This window comes from Xyrauchen texanus, chromosome 38 (assembly GCF_025860055.1).
Source record: "Xyrauchen texanus isolate HMW12.3.18 chromosome 38, RBS_HiC_50CHRs, whole genome shotgun sequence".
NCBI classification, from domain to species: Eukaryota; Metazoa; Chordata; class Actinopteri; order Cypriniformes; family Catostomidae; genus Xyrauchen; species Xyrauchen texanus.
Window position 1 is genome coordinate 28,025,125 of NC_068313.1, and position 18,030 is coordinate 28,043,154.

The following is an 18,030-nucleotide window of genomic DNA, read 5'->3' on the forward strand; positions in this document are numbered from 1 at the left end:
ATTATTATTATTGCTTTACTGTATTTATTTTGTACAATATTCAGTGCAATTAGAAGCAGCTGGGGGAGAGACGTCTAATTCAATACACATACATTACAGAGTTTTGTAACAGAGTTACAAAAGTGTTTTACAAGAACAACCACCCAATGTCTCATTCACTTGACCATCTTAGAACAATAATTTCCTTATTTCTTTATTTCATATATTGTGTGTCTGTACTAGGTTGTATGGTCTTATATGGGTAATGGAAAGAAGAAACAATCTACACCCAGCATTTTATCTCAGCACTTTGCAAGACTCCACAACTCCACAAACACCATCACTTCTCCTGCAAACAATGTATTAATAATAAGTTCAGAAGAGTCTGAGTCACTGATAAAATCATTTTACTCTGAATTAGGAATCAGTTCAGACAGGTACTCCAGTTTACAGCAGGTTCTCTTCTGGGCTGAACCAGACAGATCTGTCACACCTGTGTCCCTCAGTACTAGTCCAGCCCACTCCACATTCACCATCCAGGACCTGAGAGAGAGCTACCAAATAGGCGAGGAGATTTTTGTTACTGTGCATGCGAGGGATTTTAACAACAAACCCAAACATTATGGAGGGGACTTCTTTCAAGCCAAGCTTTTCTTATCCAAATCTAAGGTACTTCACAAATGCATTTAAATATTTAATTGGATAATAGATATCATAGCAAACATTAATTCTGCTATAAATATCTTAAATATTTTGGGTGCCATCTACAAAGCTGAAATTTACTAAACCTTGGACAGAGGGAGTTGTACAAAGTATTTTCCTCCTTCACAGGCCAGTGTGTTTGGGGAAGTGGTGGACCAGCTCAATGGTTCCTACTCTGTGCGTTTTCTCCTACCATGGGTTGGTGAGGCACAGGTGGCTGTACGTCTTATCCACTCCAGTGAAGCTGTGCAGGTTCTGAGGCGTCACAGAGACACTGACTCTGACAGAGTGTTTTTCAAAGGATATTATGAGGGGCCAGGACCAAATGGGACCAGGTTGAGTGAAGTAGTGAAGTGTAATGTGAAGTGGGACAAGAATGGACTGGAGAGGATGGGAACTGGAGACTGCTGCTGTGAATATAAGGATCCCCGTACTGGAGAAATATGGCGCTGCCAGAGACCCAAATCCCTGTCATGCAGTGCCCTCGTGTACCACTCTATGGGCGGGTATATCAACCGCCTGACTAAAGAAGAGAATACGCTTATGTGAGATTACCAGATTTTGTATTTTCTGTATAACTGATTTCTTTTACTCATCATTAACTGGTTTGTTGTCATGAAAATGTTATGAAAAGCCAGTATGACAGACATATATTTTCTCTTTGGTAGGAAGCAAACCAACAAGGGTATCAATGGAGAAAAGAGCATCATCAAAATTCTTCCTTCCAATGCAAGTGAAAGTACTGGTATGTTGGTCTTGGATCTGTGACTTGTACAAAGGCATGGTCCTGTTGGGAAATTTGAGTGTGTACAATGTTGTAGTTTAATGGATTACTCTGAACTGGGTGAGAGTTTGTCTAATGTAAATTAAATGTTGATCTAGCGTTACATTAAATCTGATTAAAAGATCTAGAAGACATAAAGGCATAAAGTGAAGGCACATCCAATATAAACTGGCTATTTTAGTTTGAGCTAACAAGGAAGGCAGCATTAAAAAAGAAAAACCTGATGTCTTGCTATTTGTTCTCAAATTGGGTCAAAGTCTCTACACAGAAATCTAGTCCACCAGTTTGACCAGCACCAAACCAGCACAAACATGCCTAGACCAGCATGAGAATATGACAACTTATTTAAATTACATAATTTAATCTATTCAAAGAAAACACAACTTGTATTACACATAGGCCTACTATAGAGCTAAATAATATTGGCATATTTACATTGACTGGTAACCCAGAGGAAGATGGGCTCCCCCAGCTGAGTCTGGTTCCTCTCTAAATGTTTCTCTCCACTAACTAACATCTTGGGCATTTTTTTTCTTGCCACAGTCACCTTTGGTTTGCACACTGGGAGCCTAAAGACATTAAAGAAAATGTTCACCTAAAAATTATAATTCTCTCATCATTTACTTTTAATAATTTTCTGTCTCAAACTTGTATGACTTTTTTCTGCAGAACACAAACCAAGATAGTTTGATCGACAATTTTATTTATTTTTTTTTTCCAAATGCATGTCAGTGGGGTCCAACACTTAAGATCCAAAAAAAACATAAAGGTAGTATAAAAGTAATCCAAAATATTTAAGTGGTTTAATCCATGTCTTCTGAAGCGATGTGATCAAAATGTAAATCCTTTTTCACTTTTAATCTTGCCATTTGCAGTCTCTTTGGCGATCAAGATTTAAGCTCGATTACACTTCCTCGTGCTTGATGCATGTGCAGACTGCTGCACACATGCTCTGTGTATGTGCTTGTGCTGTGCATGAGCTCTGTGCATACGTCAAACGTGAGGGAGTGTAATCAAGCTTAAATTCATGGTCAACTCAGTGCAGAAGCAACTTTGGGGGGAGATATCTAATTCAATACACATACAGTACAGAGTTTTGTAACAGAGTTACAAAAGTGTTTTACAAGAACAACCACCCAATGTCTCATTCACTTGACCGTGTTAGCTTAGAACAATAATTTCCTTATTTCTTTATTTCATATATTGTGTGTCTGTACTAAGTTGTATGGTCTTATATGGGTAATGGAAAGAAGAAACAATCTACACCCAGCATTTTGTCTCAGCACTGTGCGTTTTCTCCTACCATGGGTTGGTAAGGCACAGGTGGCTGTATGTCTCTCCACTATATCCACTCCAGTGAAGCTGTGCAGGTTCTGATAAGCTCGTACCATTTTCAGTTTCAATTCAAGTTAAGCTCAGTCGACAGCATTTGTGGCATAATGTTGAATCCCACAAAAAATTTTTTTGACTCGTTCCTACCTATTGTTTTTGTGTGATTTTTCTCCTCTGTGTTCCCCAATTTGGAATGCCCAATTCCCAATGTGCTCTAAATCCTTGTGGCAGCATAGTGACTCACCTCAATCTGGGTGGCGGAGGACGAATTTCACTTGCCTTCGCATCTGAAATCATCAATCCACACATTTTATCACATGGCTTGTTGAGCGCATTACAGTGGAGACATAGCGCATGTGGAGGCTCATGCTATTCTTCATGGCATTCATGCATATCTCACCATGCGCAACACTGAATGCAAGAACCACATTATAGTGACCCATGTGAATATACCCTCCCTAGCAACCGGGCCAATTTGGTTGCTTAGGTCACTGACCATGCTCTGGATTCGAACTCGCGACTCAGCATTTGGTAGTCAGCATTTTTACTCACTGAGCTACCCAGGCTCCCCATTCCTACTTTACTTTAAATAAAGCAAAAATTTGGGTTACAGTGAGGCACTTACAATGGTAGTTATTGTGGACAAATTTTTAACGTTAAAATACTCACTGTTTCAAAAGTACAGCCACAAGACATAAAGGATATGCGTGTTATCATTATTTTAGTATGGTAGTATGACTTACTAACCTTTCATGTGTAAAGTTTTAGCCAATTTTACAACTTTGTTACCATGACAATGCAGGGTTTTTCCTGCATAGAGAATTACTAGGTAGCCGCCTCCGTCAAATTTCACGCTGCCTCCGGCTGTCTACAAAACTCTGGTGGGTGTCTTCATGGAAAACACTAACAAGCATTGCACTCGGTGGATTGCCATTTGTAACTGCAAGTCTCTGCAATAATAAAAAAAAAAATGCAGTTGTCGAATAGTCGCTTGATGTAATTTAACGTATCTTGAGATCATATAAAACTATAATGATGACACGCGAGACGAGAGGAGCGCTGCAGCTCGAGTGTCTGACAGAAACACAGATCACAGCTTGGCGAATATCTTTATTTCATCCTTAATTAAAGTTCATATATTATGGGAGTGTGCCATGTAAATAAACACAAACTCCAAAACTGTCATTCTCTGTGCGGTCTGAGCCGCTTCAACCAGTTGCTGAAGAGACCCAATCTGAGCGGGAGTCGAGACCGGGAGAGATTTATAGTCCTGCCGGCTGATGCGCACTCTAACACAAATACGCTCGTCTCTCACCCCCGCTGTCTGCTGCTCGCAACGTCATCATCATGAGATCCTCATGATCAGATCAATCTTATGTGAAAAATAAAACAAAAATTACAACAACAATAAAATGTGTATATATATACAGTATATATATATATATATATATATATATATATATATATATATATATATATATATATATATATATATATATATATATTGGTTTTAGATAGAATAGATTGACAAATGCTTATCAATAATACTCTTATGGCTAAAAAGGTTTACAGTGTTCAGTGACTAAAATGTCAATATGACTAAATGTTACTAAAATATGACTAAAATATCAACAGTTTTCATTGACTAAAACTACATTAAAATGCCCAGACTTTGTCAACTAAAACTTGATGAAAAAAAAAAAATAGGATAAGATTGTCTAAATATGATAAAAACTAAAAAGACTAAATAAAAAAAAAAACAGATGACAAAATAAACACTATTATTCAGTTGCCAGGTCATTAGGAGTGTATTAATGCAAAGCCAACATTTACGTGTTCTTAACGTCACTTTTTTGATCAGTATGGTACCACCTCCGCCTCATTTTGAGCCAGGAAAAATCCTGCAATTTAATGTCAACAAAGCCTAAAACGAATGTAAAAATGACAATTTAAACAACTTTACAGCTCACAATAATAATAATAATAATAATACACAAGTTTTAACAGAAGAATCAATGCAAGTGTTTTTATAAAATTATAAGCGTAACATTTCTGTTAAAACCCTCCCAAAATTGGCCACATTCCCTTTCATTGTCGTCATTCACTTCCATGTTAAGTGCCTCATAGTAACCTCGAGCCACAAATACTGTCGATGGAGCTTAACTTGTACTGAACCTGGAACATTCCTTTAAATGCATTAAAGAAAACTTACTTATTGGATCGAAATATAACAATTGACATCATTTTTTTTGTCTGTGTTTTCTGAGTGAACTAAAAAAGGCACTTCAAATGCTCCATGTGAGGTAACGGGTCAGACCATTTATATTTGTGAATCAACATCACAATAAAACCACATTCATGTTTATTTTCTAAGCCAAGTACAACAGCAATTTGTGAAACTGAAACGACCTTTACTGTACTCATGCAATCTACCGCTCCCCCCAACCCCACCCCCCTTTACCAAAACATTTGAAGACTTTCTGAAAATATATCAGATGTAGGCTAATTTAATTTAAAAATGTAAAATAATTTTAAAGACGAATTATCAATAAATTGAGTGATCAATAAATTATTAACAATCTCTTGCTGTTGCCAGAATAATAAGTTAAATGTAATCAACAAAAATTAACAAATAATCTAATTGCAAATCCAGGGTTTTTGTAATCTGATTACATAATCTCTTGATTACATGTAATCCGTTATGCCCAGCACTGTTTATCACCTTATAGTTGTGAAGGGGCCAGCAGGTGCAGTTTAAAGATACAACAATATTTCTGGAAACTCATTCATTTGGAGAATACAGTTCTTACAGTCTCTATTTCCTCTATCTAACAGGTGTAACTAAGAAATGTCGTCCTGCCTTGCACACACCAGTTCCAGCTGGATTTTACCTGAATGATGTGTGGACTTCCTTTGTCTGTAGCACCCGTCATTTCACTATGCAAACAACAACACAGTGCCTGAAAGACAAACACATCTACATGATGGGAGACTCAACTATGAGACAGTGGTTTGAATTCTTTGTGAAAGCAGTACCAAGTGAGATTACATACATTCCAGCCTTATAAATAGTCTTTGTTTGCTTTATGATTATAGTTCAATCATTGCATTCCTCTCTGTGATACAGCATAACAGTCATGATATGTGAATAAAAAGTATCATTCTTAGATACAGAACAGTTGGATCCTCACCATTAGTGTCACTTTCTGTTCTGCAGCCCTGAAGCAGATGAATCTGCATGTTCAGTATGTCGCAGGACCGCTCATAGCAGTAGATGTGGAGAACAACATTGACTTACATTGGAGGGCTCACGGTGTTCCTCTGCGGTGTCGGAAAACATCAGTGGCAAATCTGCACTACATCAGTAATGAGATTGATGACCTGGCTGGAGGACCCCACACTGTCATTGTGTTTAATCTGGGGCCCCATTTCACCACATACCCTCTGGATTTCTTCACCCACAGAGTGTTAAGGATCCGAAAAGCTATCCTGGCATTGTTACAACGGGCACCAGAAACGATCATCGTAATAAAGACTGTCAACACTGGCTATAAGGTAAGATGGTAATGGTACCCAGTGTTCATATACATGGAGGTCACTCTGTCATTGCAAGTTTATGGTTGATGTTGTTCCTCAGAAGTTTCTCTGTGTTTGTAATAGGATGTGTTTGGCAGTGACTGGTATTCTCTACAGTTGGACAGAATTCTACGATGGGCTTTTCAGGATGTTGGTGTTTATATTTTAGATGTGTGGCAAATGACAGCCTGTCACTACAGCAAAGAAAACATTCATCCAGGCCCTGTTGTAATAAAAAATGAGATCGATATTTTCCTTTCATTTATTTGCCTGGAATGAATTTACATTATTTTGACATGGAGGAATGTACAGTGTTCAGTAATAACTGCTACTACAGGTGATGTATCTCTGAACATCACATGAATTATTCAAAGAACTGTATTATTATTTAAAGTGTGAGTAACATACAGTACTGTATTTTCAACATTGTGGGAAAGTTACTTTTAAAAGTATTTGTAAAGGGATTCATGGAAAGGAGTCGAGAACTTGACGATATAAATAAATGTTTAATATAAAACTGAAACATAAAGTCAAACACACAAATGTGTCAGACAGCTGTCCTTAAATCTCTCTCTCTCTCTCTCTCTCTCTCTCTCTCTCAAATTCTAATGAGCTTTATTGGCATGACAAATTGTACATTGTATTGCCAAAGCATTTATATGAGCATGAAAAATACAAAATTAACAAAGTAGAACAAATTCTGTATTGACCAAGTGTGGGAAAAAAACAGGGAAAAAATAAATAAATAAAATAAATAGTGTATATACTTTCGGTGGTGTTTGTGTGTGTATAAGAGTTTGTGTGTGTGTGTGTGTGTGTGTATTTGTGCGTGTGCGTGAGTTCATGTGCGTGCGTGCGTGAAAATGGGCGCATCACTGTTTGGTCGACTCTTCCCTCTTTTTGTGGCAGGTATTGATGTATTTTGCTGCTAGAAATACAGTCTCTTTGTTCACCAAGTAAATATTGAGCTTGTGCATCATTCATTTACATTTACATTTACATTTATTCATTTGGCAGACTCTTTTATTCAAAGCAACTTACAAAACAGGAAAACATAAGCGAACCATCTTAAGGAGACATTGGTACGAAAAGTGCCATACTACAAAGTTTTACTATCACAGAATTTGTAAACAAAACAGATTTAAGTGCAACAAGAATTGTAAATATATATATATATATATATATATATATATATATATATATATATATATATATATATATATATATATATATACTGTATATATCTATATTTTTTTTTTTTTTTTAAGTTGGGACAAATAATTAAAAATTTGGGAAAGAAATGTTTTCAAATGTAATATATAGTTAGGGCAGGTGGTTAAGAAGTGCAGCTCTGTTTCTATTTGTCCTTGGTTACAGTACGGGCATAACCTGCTCTCTCTGGGCATCCAGCTCTGTCTGTATCTGCCCTTCTCTATCGCCAGGCTGTGGTCGCTCTGTCTGTACCTTGTCATGTGTTACCTCAGTTTGTGGTCTCTGACTGTGCTCAGGTATTCTGCAGTCGTGTAATCTCTGTTTGGGGCCAAATAACATTGTAGTTTGCTTTGGTTTTGTGTTGTTGCATTCCAATAAGTTCGGTAGTTTTCTTTTTGTGCGTTAATCATTTGGTTGGGCCGGATTGTGTGGATGAGGGTGTCAGTGTCCTGAGGCTGATTATTGTTAGTCATGTTGGTCTGATGTGGATCCTCAGGACCAGCTGAATGAGGGGACTCTTCTCAGTGTTCTCTTCATGGTTTTTAAGGGCTTTAAAATGATAAGAGTTGGGGTCACTCAGTTTTAGATGTTTCCAAAATGTAATGGCTCTTTTCTCAATGTGGATTAATAGAGGGTATTGGCCTAATTCTGCCCTGCATGCATTATTAGATTTGTTTCTCTGTACACTAAGAATGCTTTTACAAAACTCTGTATGCAGGGCTTCAATCGGATTTCTGTCCCATTTGTCAAATTGGTGATTTAGGAGAGGACCCCAAACTTCGCTGCCATATAGTGCAATAGGTTCTATGACTGACTGGAATATTTTGAGCCAGATTCTAATTGGTATTTCAAATTGGATAGATTTTTTAATGGCATAGAAGGCCCTTCTTGCTTTAATTTTCAGTTCATTCACGGCCAAGTTGAGGTTTCCGTTTGCACTGAATTTCAAACCAAGGTAAGTGTAGTTTGTAGCATGATCAATTTAGTTCATAACAAGGGTGAAACTGTATCTCTTTCCCTGACATCTGGGTCTTTTCAGGAATGTTAGGACTTTAGTTTTAGTTGGGTTAATCGTCAGGGCCCAGGTCTAACAGAACTGATGCAGAATGTCCAGGTTCTGCTGTAGACCCTCTTCTGTTGGAGACAGCAGGACCAGATCATCTGCATACAGGAGGAACTTTATAGTGGAGTCATGTAGTAGGAGGCCAGGAGCTGCTGATTGTTCTAGTAGTTTTGCCAATTCAATAATGTATATATTGAAGAGGGTCGGTGATAGTGGGCAGCCCTGTCTCACACCTCGCCCTTGAGTGAAGAACTCTGTTTGTTTATTGCCAATTTTGATTGCACATTTATTGTTTGAATACATCGTTTTTATGATGTTGTATGTTTTGCCCCCTATACCAATTTCTGAACGTTTAGACAGTAGACCTTGGTGCCAAATTGAATCAAAGACCTTCTGGAAATCTACAAAGAATGCAAATATTTTGGTTTTGTTTTGGTTGATGTATTTATCAATCAGGGTATGTAGGGTGAAGATATGGTCTGATGTTTTAAAATTTGGTAAGAATCCAATTTGACTTTTGCTTAAGGCATTGTGTTGGGTAAGGAAGTGAACGAGTCTTGTGTTGATGATACTGCAGAACATCTTCCCCAGATTACTGCTCACACAGATGCCTCTGTAATTGTTTGGATCTAATTTGTCTCCACTCTTGAAAATGGGCTTTATGAGTCCTCTATTCTAGGTGTCAGGGAAATGACGAACACTCAGAACCAAGTTGAACAGTTTCAGTAAGGCCAATCTTAATTTGTGCTCTGTGTTCTTCAGCATTTCATTGAGGATGTCATCTGGTCCATTTGCTTTTTTGAGTTTTAGGGCCTGGATTTTATCAATCAGTTCATTTTCTGTGATGGGGAAGTCTAACGGGTTTTGGTATTTACCAATTGTATGTTCCATATTGATCATTTTTCATATACACTCACCTAAAGGATTATTAGGAACACCTGTTCAATTTCTCATTAATGCAATTATCTAATCAACCAATCACATGGCAGTTGCTTCAGTTCATTTAGGGGTGTGGTCCTGGTCAAGACAATCTCCTGAACTCCAAACTGAATGTCAGAATGGGAAAGAAAGGTGATTTAAGCAATTTAGAGCGTGGTATGGTTGTTGGTGCCAGACGGGCCGGTCTGAGTATTTCACAATCTGCTCAGTTACTGGGATTTTCACGCACAACCATTTCTATGGTTTACAAAGAATGGTGTGAAAAGGGAAAAACATCCAGTATGCGGCACTCCTGTGGGCGAAAATGCCTTGTTGATGCTAGAGGTCAGAGGAGAATGGGCCGACTGATTCAAGCTGATAGAAGAGCAACTTTGCCTGAAATAACCACTCGTTACAACCGAGGTATGCAGCAAAGCATTTGTGAAGCCACAACACGCACAACCTTGAGGCGGATGGGCTACAACAGCAGAAGACCCCACCGGGTACCACTCATCTCCACTACAAATAGGAAAAAGAGGCTACAATTTGCAAGAGCTCACCAAAATTGGACAGTTGAAGACTGGAAAAATATTGCCTGGTCTGATGAGTCTCGATTTCTGTTGAGACATTCAGATGGTAGAGTCAGAATTTGGCGTAAACAGAATGAGAACATGGATCCATCATGACTTGTTACCACTGTGCAGGCTGCTGGTGTAATGGTGTGGGGGATGTTTTCTTGGCACACTTTAGGCCCCTTAGTGCCAATTGGGCATCGTTTAAATGCCTACCTGAGCATTGTTTCTGACCATGTCCATCCCTTTATGGCCACCATGTACCCATCCTCTGATGGCTACTTCCAGCAGGATAATGCACCATGTCACAAAGCTCGAGTCATTTCAAATTGGTTTCTTGAACATGACAATGAGTTCACTGTACTAAAATGGCCCCCACAGTCACCAGATCTCAACCCAATAGAGCATCTTTGGGATGTGGTGGAATGTGCATCCCACAAATCTCCATCAACTGCAAGATGCTATCCTATCAATATGGGCCAACATTTCTAAAGAATGCTTTCAGCACCTTGTTGAATCAATGCCATGTAGAATTAAGGCAGTTCTGAAGGCGAAAGGGGGTCAAACACAGTATTAGTATGGTGTTCCTAATAATCCTTTAGGTGAGTGTATGTTCTGGTTTCATTTTTATTTCACTATAATGTTGTTCAAAGTGATTTTTCCAGGTGTCTCCATTTTGTATGGCTGTTAGTTCATGTTGTTTTTTATTCAGGGAATTCCAATTGTCCAATTTGTTAGAATGTATCCATTCTTCATACACTCATAATTAACACGTCCCTTCTTGCAGGCACGTTTCCCACTACATTTAAGCAGGCTCGAGTAACCCCACTGCTGAAAAAACCTGCACTTAACCCCACACAGACAGAACACTAAAGACCAGTCTCTCTCATCCCATTCATGGCAAAAACACTTGAAAGGGCAGTTTTCAATCAGATCTCCGCCTATCTCTCACAGAACAAGCTGCTGGATGACAATCAGTCAGGCTTCAAAAGTGGACACTCCACTGAGACTGCCCTGCTGTCTGTAATTGAGTCGCTGAGACAGGCGAAAGCTGAATCCAGATCATCCGTTCTGATTCTGCTGGACCTTTCTGCTGCCTTTGACACAGTCAACCATCAGATCCTACTCTCCACCCTCTCTAAACTGGGTATCACTGGAACTGTGCTTGACTGGTTCAACTCTTATCTCTTAGAAAGGTCCTTTGAGGTAGCATGGAGAGGGGAAGTATCCAAGCCACACCAGTTACTTACTGGGGTACCTCAGGGATCAGTGCTTGGGCCACTTCTCTTCTCCATATACACAACATCACTGGGACCCATCATTCAGTCACATGGTTTCTCTTACCACTGCTACGCTGATGACACGCAACTCTACTTGTCTTTCCAGCCCAATGACACCACAGTGACCGCTCGAATCACTGCCTGTCTGGCAGACATCTCAGCCTGGATGAAGGAACACCACCTTCAACTCAACCCTGCCAAGACCGAACTCCTTGTCTTTCCAGCCAACCTGGCTGTTGAACACATCACCGTGCAGCTGGGTCCAACTACAGTTTCGCCTTCCAAAACGGTCAGAAATCTAGGGGTAACCATTGATGATGAGCTAAATTTCACAGACCACATTTCAAAAACTGCAAGATCATGTAGATTTACACTCTACAATGTCAGGAAGATAAGACCCTTCCTCTCTGTACAGCCACACAACTGCTCGTTCAGTCCCTTGTCATAACTAGACTGGACTACTGTAACGCTCTCATTGCAGGCCTTCCTGCATGTGCTATTAGACCCCTGCAAATGATCCAGAATGCAGCAGCACATCTGGTCTTTAACCTGCACCCCCACTCAGGGGCTCACAGCTGAAAATGACATACCTGAATTAAAATAAATATAGCTCCTGAGAACAGTGTACCACAGGCACAATTAAGGTCTCTTTGGAAAGAAGACACTTGGCACTCTACTAACAATAAATCAGAGTTGATAATGCTCAAACAAATAAAAAGTTATAAAAGTTGAAGTGCCTCATAAATAATGTGAACTTCAAAAAATGTTTTATTATTTCATGTACAAATATATAAATATAGACCTGGAGGAATCCAATTAGGTAAAGGATTGAAAGCCACAAGTCTCATCAGTTTATATTTCAAATTTGAGGAAGATATAATGAAAAATGGGGTTCCTGCAAGCTTTTTTCCAAGACTATGTCAGTTCCCTTTCTCCCTTCCCTGCGTGAGGCACATCCCCAGAAATGACATCCCCAAACTAAAATAATTGTAGTTACTGAACAATTTGCTCTACATGCACAATTTAGACATATTTAAAAAGAAGACACTTTGGAGTTTATTACCCAAATGTAAAAGTTGAAAAACTTACACAGACAAACATTTATAGAATTTAAAGTGTCTTGAAGATAATTTGTACTGCAAGTAACATTGCATTATTTTATGAAAAAATAAATGAAAACAAACCTGGAGGAATCCAGTTAGGTAATTGATTGAAAGCCACAAGTCTCATCAGTTTATATTTCACATTTGAGGAAGATATTATGAAAAATGAGATTTCTGCAATATTTTTTCCAAGACTATGTCCAGGTGCCAAGAAGCCTCCTTGGATACCTCAAAAAGCAACCTAATGACCAAATGTTATGAAGGGTACTGCAAGCTATTTTAGTCATCATATACACTGTTCCATGCTTTTTCAATTATAAAATAATCCACACAGCTGTTGCATGGGAAAGAATAGAAAGATAATTAGCACCGCATGTCAAGTAAATAATTCTGTATAGTTTTTATGTGGCAGGCCATTCAATCAACAATCAAACTGATGGGCAGTCGTTTAGACAGCATTCATAAATCAACAATCAAACTGATGGGCAGTCGTTTAGACAGCATTCATACTAAAGGTCGTTCTTACAATCAAACTGATGGGCAGTCGTTTAGACAGCATTCATACTAAAGGTCGTCCATACAACCAAACTGATGGGCAGTCGTTTAGACACGTATAATGTGTGCATGTTACATAGCAACTCACCGATGTAAAATTGGACCATCTTTTCCGTCCTCAAGCATATCACCCTCGACGCTGTCTTCACTCTCCTCAATTTCGTCATCGCTGCTTCGAGTGATCGCAAATAAAACATCTTCAGCAGAAAAAAACTTCTTTTGACGATCCATTTGATGAGATAATCCGTCCAGTAAGACGCGAAAACAGATGTTGACTGGGAAACCGTCTTTTTACTATGGCTTGTTTGTTGTCAAATGACGGGGGTGTGGTCACAGCCTACGTCGCAGGTTAGCTCCTCAATAGAGAGTGGCTGATTCAAATAAATAAATAAACATCTTGTTCGCGAGGAATTTTGACTTCCCGGGTATCGTTGGAATCGTGCACTGCTTGGCTACATTTTCTATCAGTCATATAATTTCAATTCTTTCATTGGCTTTTGTTGTAAAGACAAAATATTAGGATCAGCATATCATGACGTCAAAAAAACTGACCGCAGTGTTTGGATATTTTGACCTATATATTGCCTATCTTTGTATTTGTGTGTGTGTGTGCGGTCTTAATTTGTTCATTACACTCTAAGCAACACACCCATATAACGTTCGGCTACCGGGAGTCTGTTTTTATGCATAATTTTATTGCATAACCGACAAGTATGATACTTCACCCTGAAGAAACTCGATGTAAACAAAGGAATAACCATCGATGTTACAACGTTATTGTTTCTTTGGACTAAAAATGCTCTATGGGATGTTATTCAGTGGACCCTCACCTTTCCATTCAATCTGGAACTTTTAGCAGTGGATGCGTGTGTGGCTCGTTATTACGACACTACTGGTATGTACTCCGTTTTTGATTACGTGCGTTTTGATCTGTACTGCTTACATAATTGCAAGAAATACATTCGTTATAAGCTTTTCATCGAAAAACAGAGCTCTATCATCGATGCTTGAGGCTTACACCTTTAAAATTATATATAGTTTGCCAAGATTAATGATGTTCTTTCACGTTAAATCTATTCATAAACATTAAACTTGTGGGGGAAAAAAACTCTTCCGTGCGCTGGCGCTCTGGCAAAGGTTAACAGGTTAATGAACCTAAGAGAGCACATGTTACACCACTCTTTGTCTCTCTCCACTGGCTCCCGGTTCATGCACGCATTAAATTCAAGGCCCTGATTCTGGCATATAAAACAGTCACTGGGTCTGCTCCAGCATACCTAAAAACATTTATGCAGAGCTACGTTCCCACCAGAAGCCTGCGGTCGGCTAAGGAACGTCGCCTTGTCGTACCAAAACAAAGAGGCACCAAAACACTTACCTGGACTTTCAGTTTCATCATACCACGGTGGTGGAATGACCTTCCCAACTCAATCCGGGAAGCTAACTCACTCTCTATCTTCAAAAAACGGCTAAAAACACATCTTTTCCAAAAGCACTTAACCGGTCACTAAAAAAAATATATATATATATAATAATTATTTACATTTCTTGTTGCACTTAAATCTGTTTTGTATACTATTCTGATGATAGTGAAACTTTGTAATATGGCACTTTTTGTACCACTGTCTCCCTAAGATGATTCGCTGATGTTCTTCCTCTTTTGTAAGTCGCTTTGGATAAAAGCGTCTGCCAAATGAATAAATGTAAATGTTCTTCAATAGTTTTTAGCTGATTTTGCATTCACTGTTCTCTATTTGTTCTGAGTGTATTTTTATACAGTTTAAGTTCCTCACAGTATTGATCTCTCTCTCTCTCTCTCTCTCTCTCTCTCTCTCTCGCTCACTGCAGCTTCCAAGTCAAGTGGTTTTTATTGTCGTTTCAACCATATACAGTTAGTACAGTACACAGCAAAACGAGACAACGTTCCTCCAGGACCATGGTGCTACATAAAAACAACAAAGGACCAACATAGGACCACGTGAGACCACTATATAAACTACCTATATATACCTATATAAAGTGCACGTGCAAAAAGTACAGGACAGTACAACAAATTACTGACAATGAACAGGACAATAGACAGTGCAGCGCCGACCAGTACTCAGTAGTGCAAAAAGATGACAGTTTCTAAAAATGTAAACATAACATACTATGAGATAATGTTCTATGCACATAGCAGTTATTGAGGTAGCAGACAGTTATAAAGTGACAGTAATTAAAGTGCAACTCAGGACACGTGTGTGTCAAACCAGTCTCTGAGTATTGAGGAGTCTGATGGCTTGGGGGAAGAAGCTGTTACACAGTCTGGCCGTGAGGGCCCGAATGCTTTGGTACATCTTGCCAGACGGGAGGAGGGTAAAGAATTTGTGTGTGGGGTCGTCCACAATGCTGGTTGCTTTGCGGATACAGTGTTTTTTGTAAATGTCTTTGATGGAGGGAAGAGAGACCCCAATGATCTTCTCAGCTGTCCTCACTATCCTCTGCAGGGCTTTGCGGTCCGAAACGGTGCAAGTCCCAAACCAGGCAGTGATGCAGCTGCTCAGGATGCTCTCAATAGTCCCTCTATAGAATGTAGTGAGGATGGGGGTTGGGAGATGTGCTTTCCTCAGCCTTCGAAGAAAGTAGAGATGCTGCTGGGCTTTCTTGGTGATAGAGCTGGTGTTGAGGGACCAGGTGAGGTTCTCCGCCAAGTGAACACCAAGGAATTTGGTGCTTTTGACGATCTCCACAGAGGAGCCGTCGATGTTCAGCGGAGTGTGTTCACCTTGTGCTCTCCTAAAGTCAACAACCATCTCTTTTGTTTTGTCGACATTCAGAGACAGGTTGTTGGCTCTACACCAGTTCGTCAGCCGCTGCACCTCCAGTCGGCCTTTATCCCTCTCTGAGGCTTGATTAGCCTGATTAGGGTCCGGGTGTGCTGAATCACGACCCGGCCTCGCCCTCCGCCCTGTCACAGTATTCCACAACAAATTACATCTCCCAAATGTAATCAGATTGTTATTAATTCATAAAAGTAATCAAATTACTAATTACTTTAATTTTAAGTTACTTTCTAAAACACACTTCTGCTCAATGAGTTAATAATGTTTGTTTCCTCGTTTGTTATTGCACTCAAGTCATACACTCAGTACCATGTTTCTCACTTACGACTCCTTAGTGACTCTTCAGCTGTCACAGAAATGCAAACTGATGTATATATGAACACAATTAATGTTTTAATTGTGTTATTACATGAATATTAAGTAATGTAACTGCAGGAATTAATGCAGGACAAATGAGAAGTATTACATTAACATTTAAGTCACTATATTAACTACTGTATAAACACAATTAACTTTTAATTAATAATTCACTGTTAGCTAATCAATATACTGAATTTAATTTTCCTCATAGAGAAGAGAACCATTAACTAACTATGGGTAAATTAAAAGAACTACTAATTAATTATTCATCACAACATTATCTCCTCAAAATCCAGTGACTAAAATGTGAACAATTATACTTTTAATGTCAATAAGAAATTGCATCATCAGAGATGCATATGCATTCTTTAACTGAACATTTATGAACATAACACCACTCTAAATCACTGGTCTACAGTGCCTGGTATAGTATCATAACTAGTCAGCTTACCTTAAATAAAGGGATGTTGAACTGTATGTGTCCAACCTTTATATTATTTGGGGTATCTTTTGTAATCATTAATGGATAACTTGTGCATATTACATAGTACATAATGAGTTCTTCTCAATAATTACTTAGAATTGAAAAGTGAACATCTTGGTTAACCCTTAGTAATGAGTCAAGTGTTACCACATCCATATGAAGGAATTACTAATGATCTGGAAGAGCTTTCTAAAGTGAAAATCATAGTAACTCACTATTAATTAATGAGATCTTATAGTGTTCTTCCTTATGAGTTAATGTTATCTTGAACAGTATTATAAAGTGAAAACACATGGTAAACCATTAATAGTATCTGAGGTGTTACTTGCCAGTTAATAGTGCAGGCGTCTTTAAGCAAAAGAGACACAACACAATGCACAATGTCAAACACATAAGTGTTATAAGGATACACTCTCTGTCAAGGGAGGTAGAAAATAATTCACTCGCTGAAGGTGTGCAATATCAACCGTAAAACGAAGATTTTTTCTGTCTGTCAGATCACAACAGGAAAATATTAAATAATACACTCACTGTGAAGGTGTGCAATATCAATGACAAAGCGAAGACTTGGAAATTCAGAACACGAGGACCGATACTGTATACTGAATAAGCAAGCTTATGATGTTCCTAGAAGGAAGAATGAAAAGTAAATTCAGAGTAAATGTGGTGTTCATTAAACATCCTAGAACAAATAATAATGCAATATACTGTTCTGTCCCTCCTAGGGCTGCACGATATATCATTTCAGCGTCGATATTGCAATGTGCACATCCGCAATAGTCACATCGCAGGACATGCAATGTAGCTAGGTAAACATATATAACTATTAGATGTTTTAGATTTATATATTTTTATATTTATATATATAATGTTTTTTTTCAAGCCTGATATGATATCATTTACTCCAATTTATGGATCCTTGGATACACAGAGTTTATTTATTTTTAACACGGAGTTCGTTGCTGCACGTTGATGTGCATGCTCTGTTTGTGTGTGTGTGTGTGTGTGTGTGTGTGTGTGTGTGTGTGTGTGTGTGGTACTGTTGAGCTCCAAACCTAACGCTGCCGTGCTGGGACGTGGGTCGTTTAAGCTGTGTACACACTGCTACGACTATGACTTTGTCGCTAGTAATGTTTAGAAATGACATTCACGGATGTCATTCCATTGCTGTTGACAGCGCCTTTCTTGCCGCTAAAAACAAACATTTTGGAGGGAAAACACAAAATATAAATGGTATCAGTACATAAAATGCTTTATATCAAAGATGAATGAGAAACAAGGCGCTCTT

General features: G+C 38.6%; 1 protein-coding gene across 2 annotated transcripts in view; it reads left to right on the forward strand.

Annotated features, from left to right (window-relative positions):
• LOC127631814 (NXPE family member 3-like) overlaps positions 1 to 15,038 on the forward strand; it is a 17,380-nt gene extending 2,342 nt beyond the window's left edge. Inside the window, exons 3-8 of one of the 2 annotated variants that reach the window (XM_052110171.1) lie at positions 223 to 648; positions 811 to 1,226; positions 1,350 to 1,426; positions 5,633 to 5,836; positions 6,015 to 6,352; positions 14,925 to 15,038. In XM_052110171.1, coding sequence (XP_051966131.1) covers positions 223 to 648; positions 811 to 1,226; positions 1,350 to 1,426; positions 5,633 to 5,836; positions 6,015 to 6,352; positions 14,925 to 14,972 — 1,509 coding nt within the window. In that variant the 3' untranslated portion in view covers positions 14,973 to 15,038. Of the gene's footprint in view, positions 1 to 222; positions 649 to 810; positions 1,227 to 1,349; positions 1,427 to 5,632; positions 5,837 to 6,014; positions 6,353 to 6,457; positions 7,100 to 14,924 lie in introns of those variants that run through there. The other variant, XM_052110170.1, reaches the window with a different exon arrangement.
• The last annotated feature ends 2,992 nt before the right edge of the window (positions 15,039 to 18,030 follow it).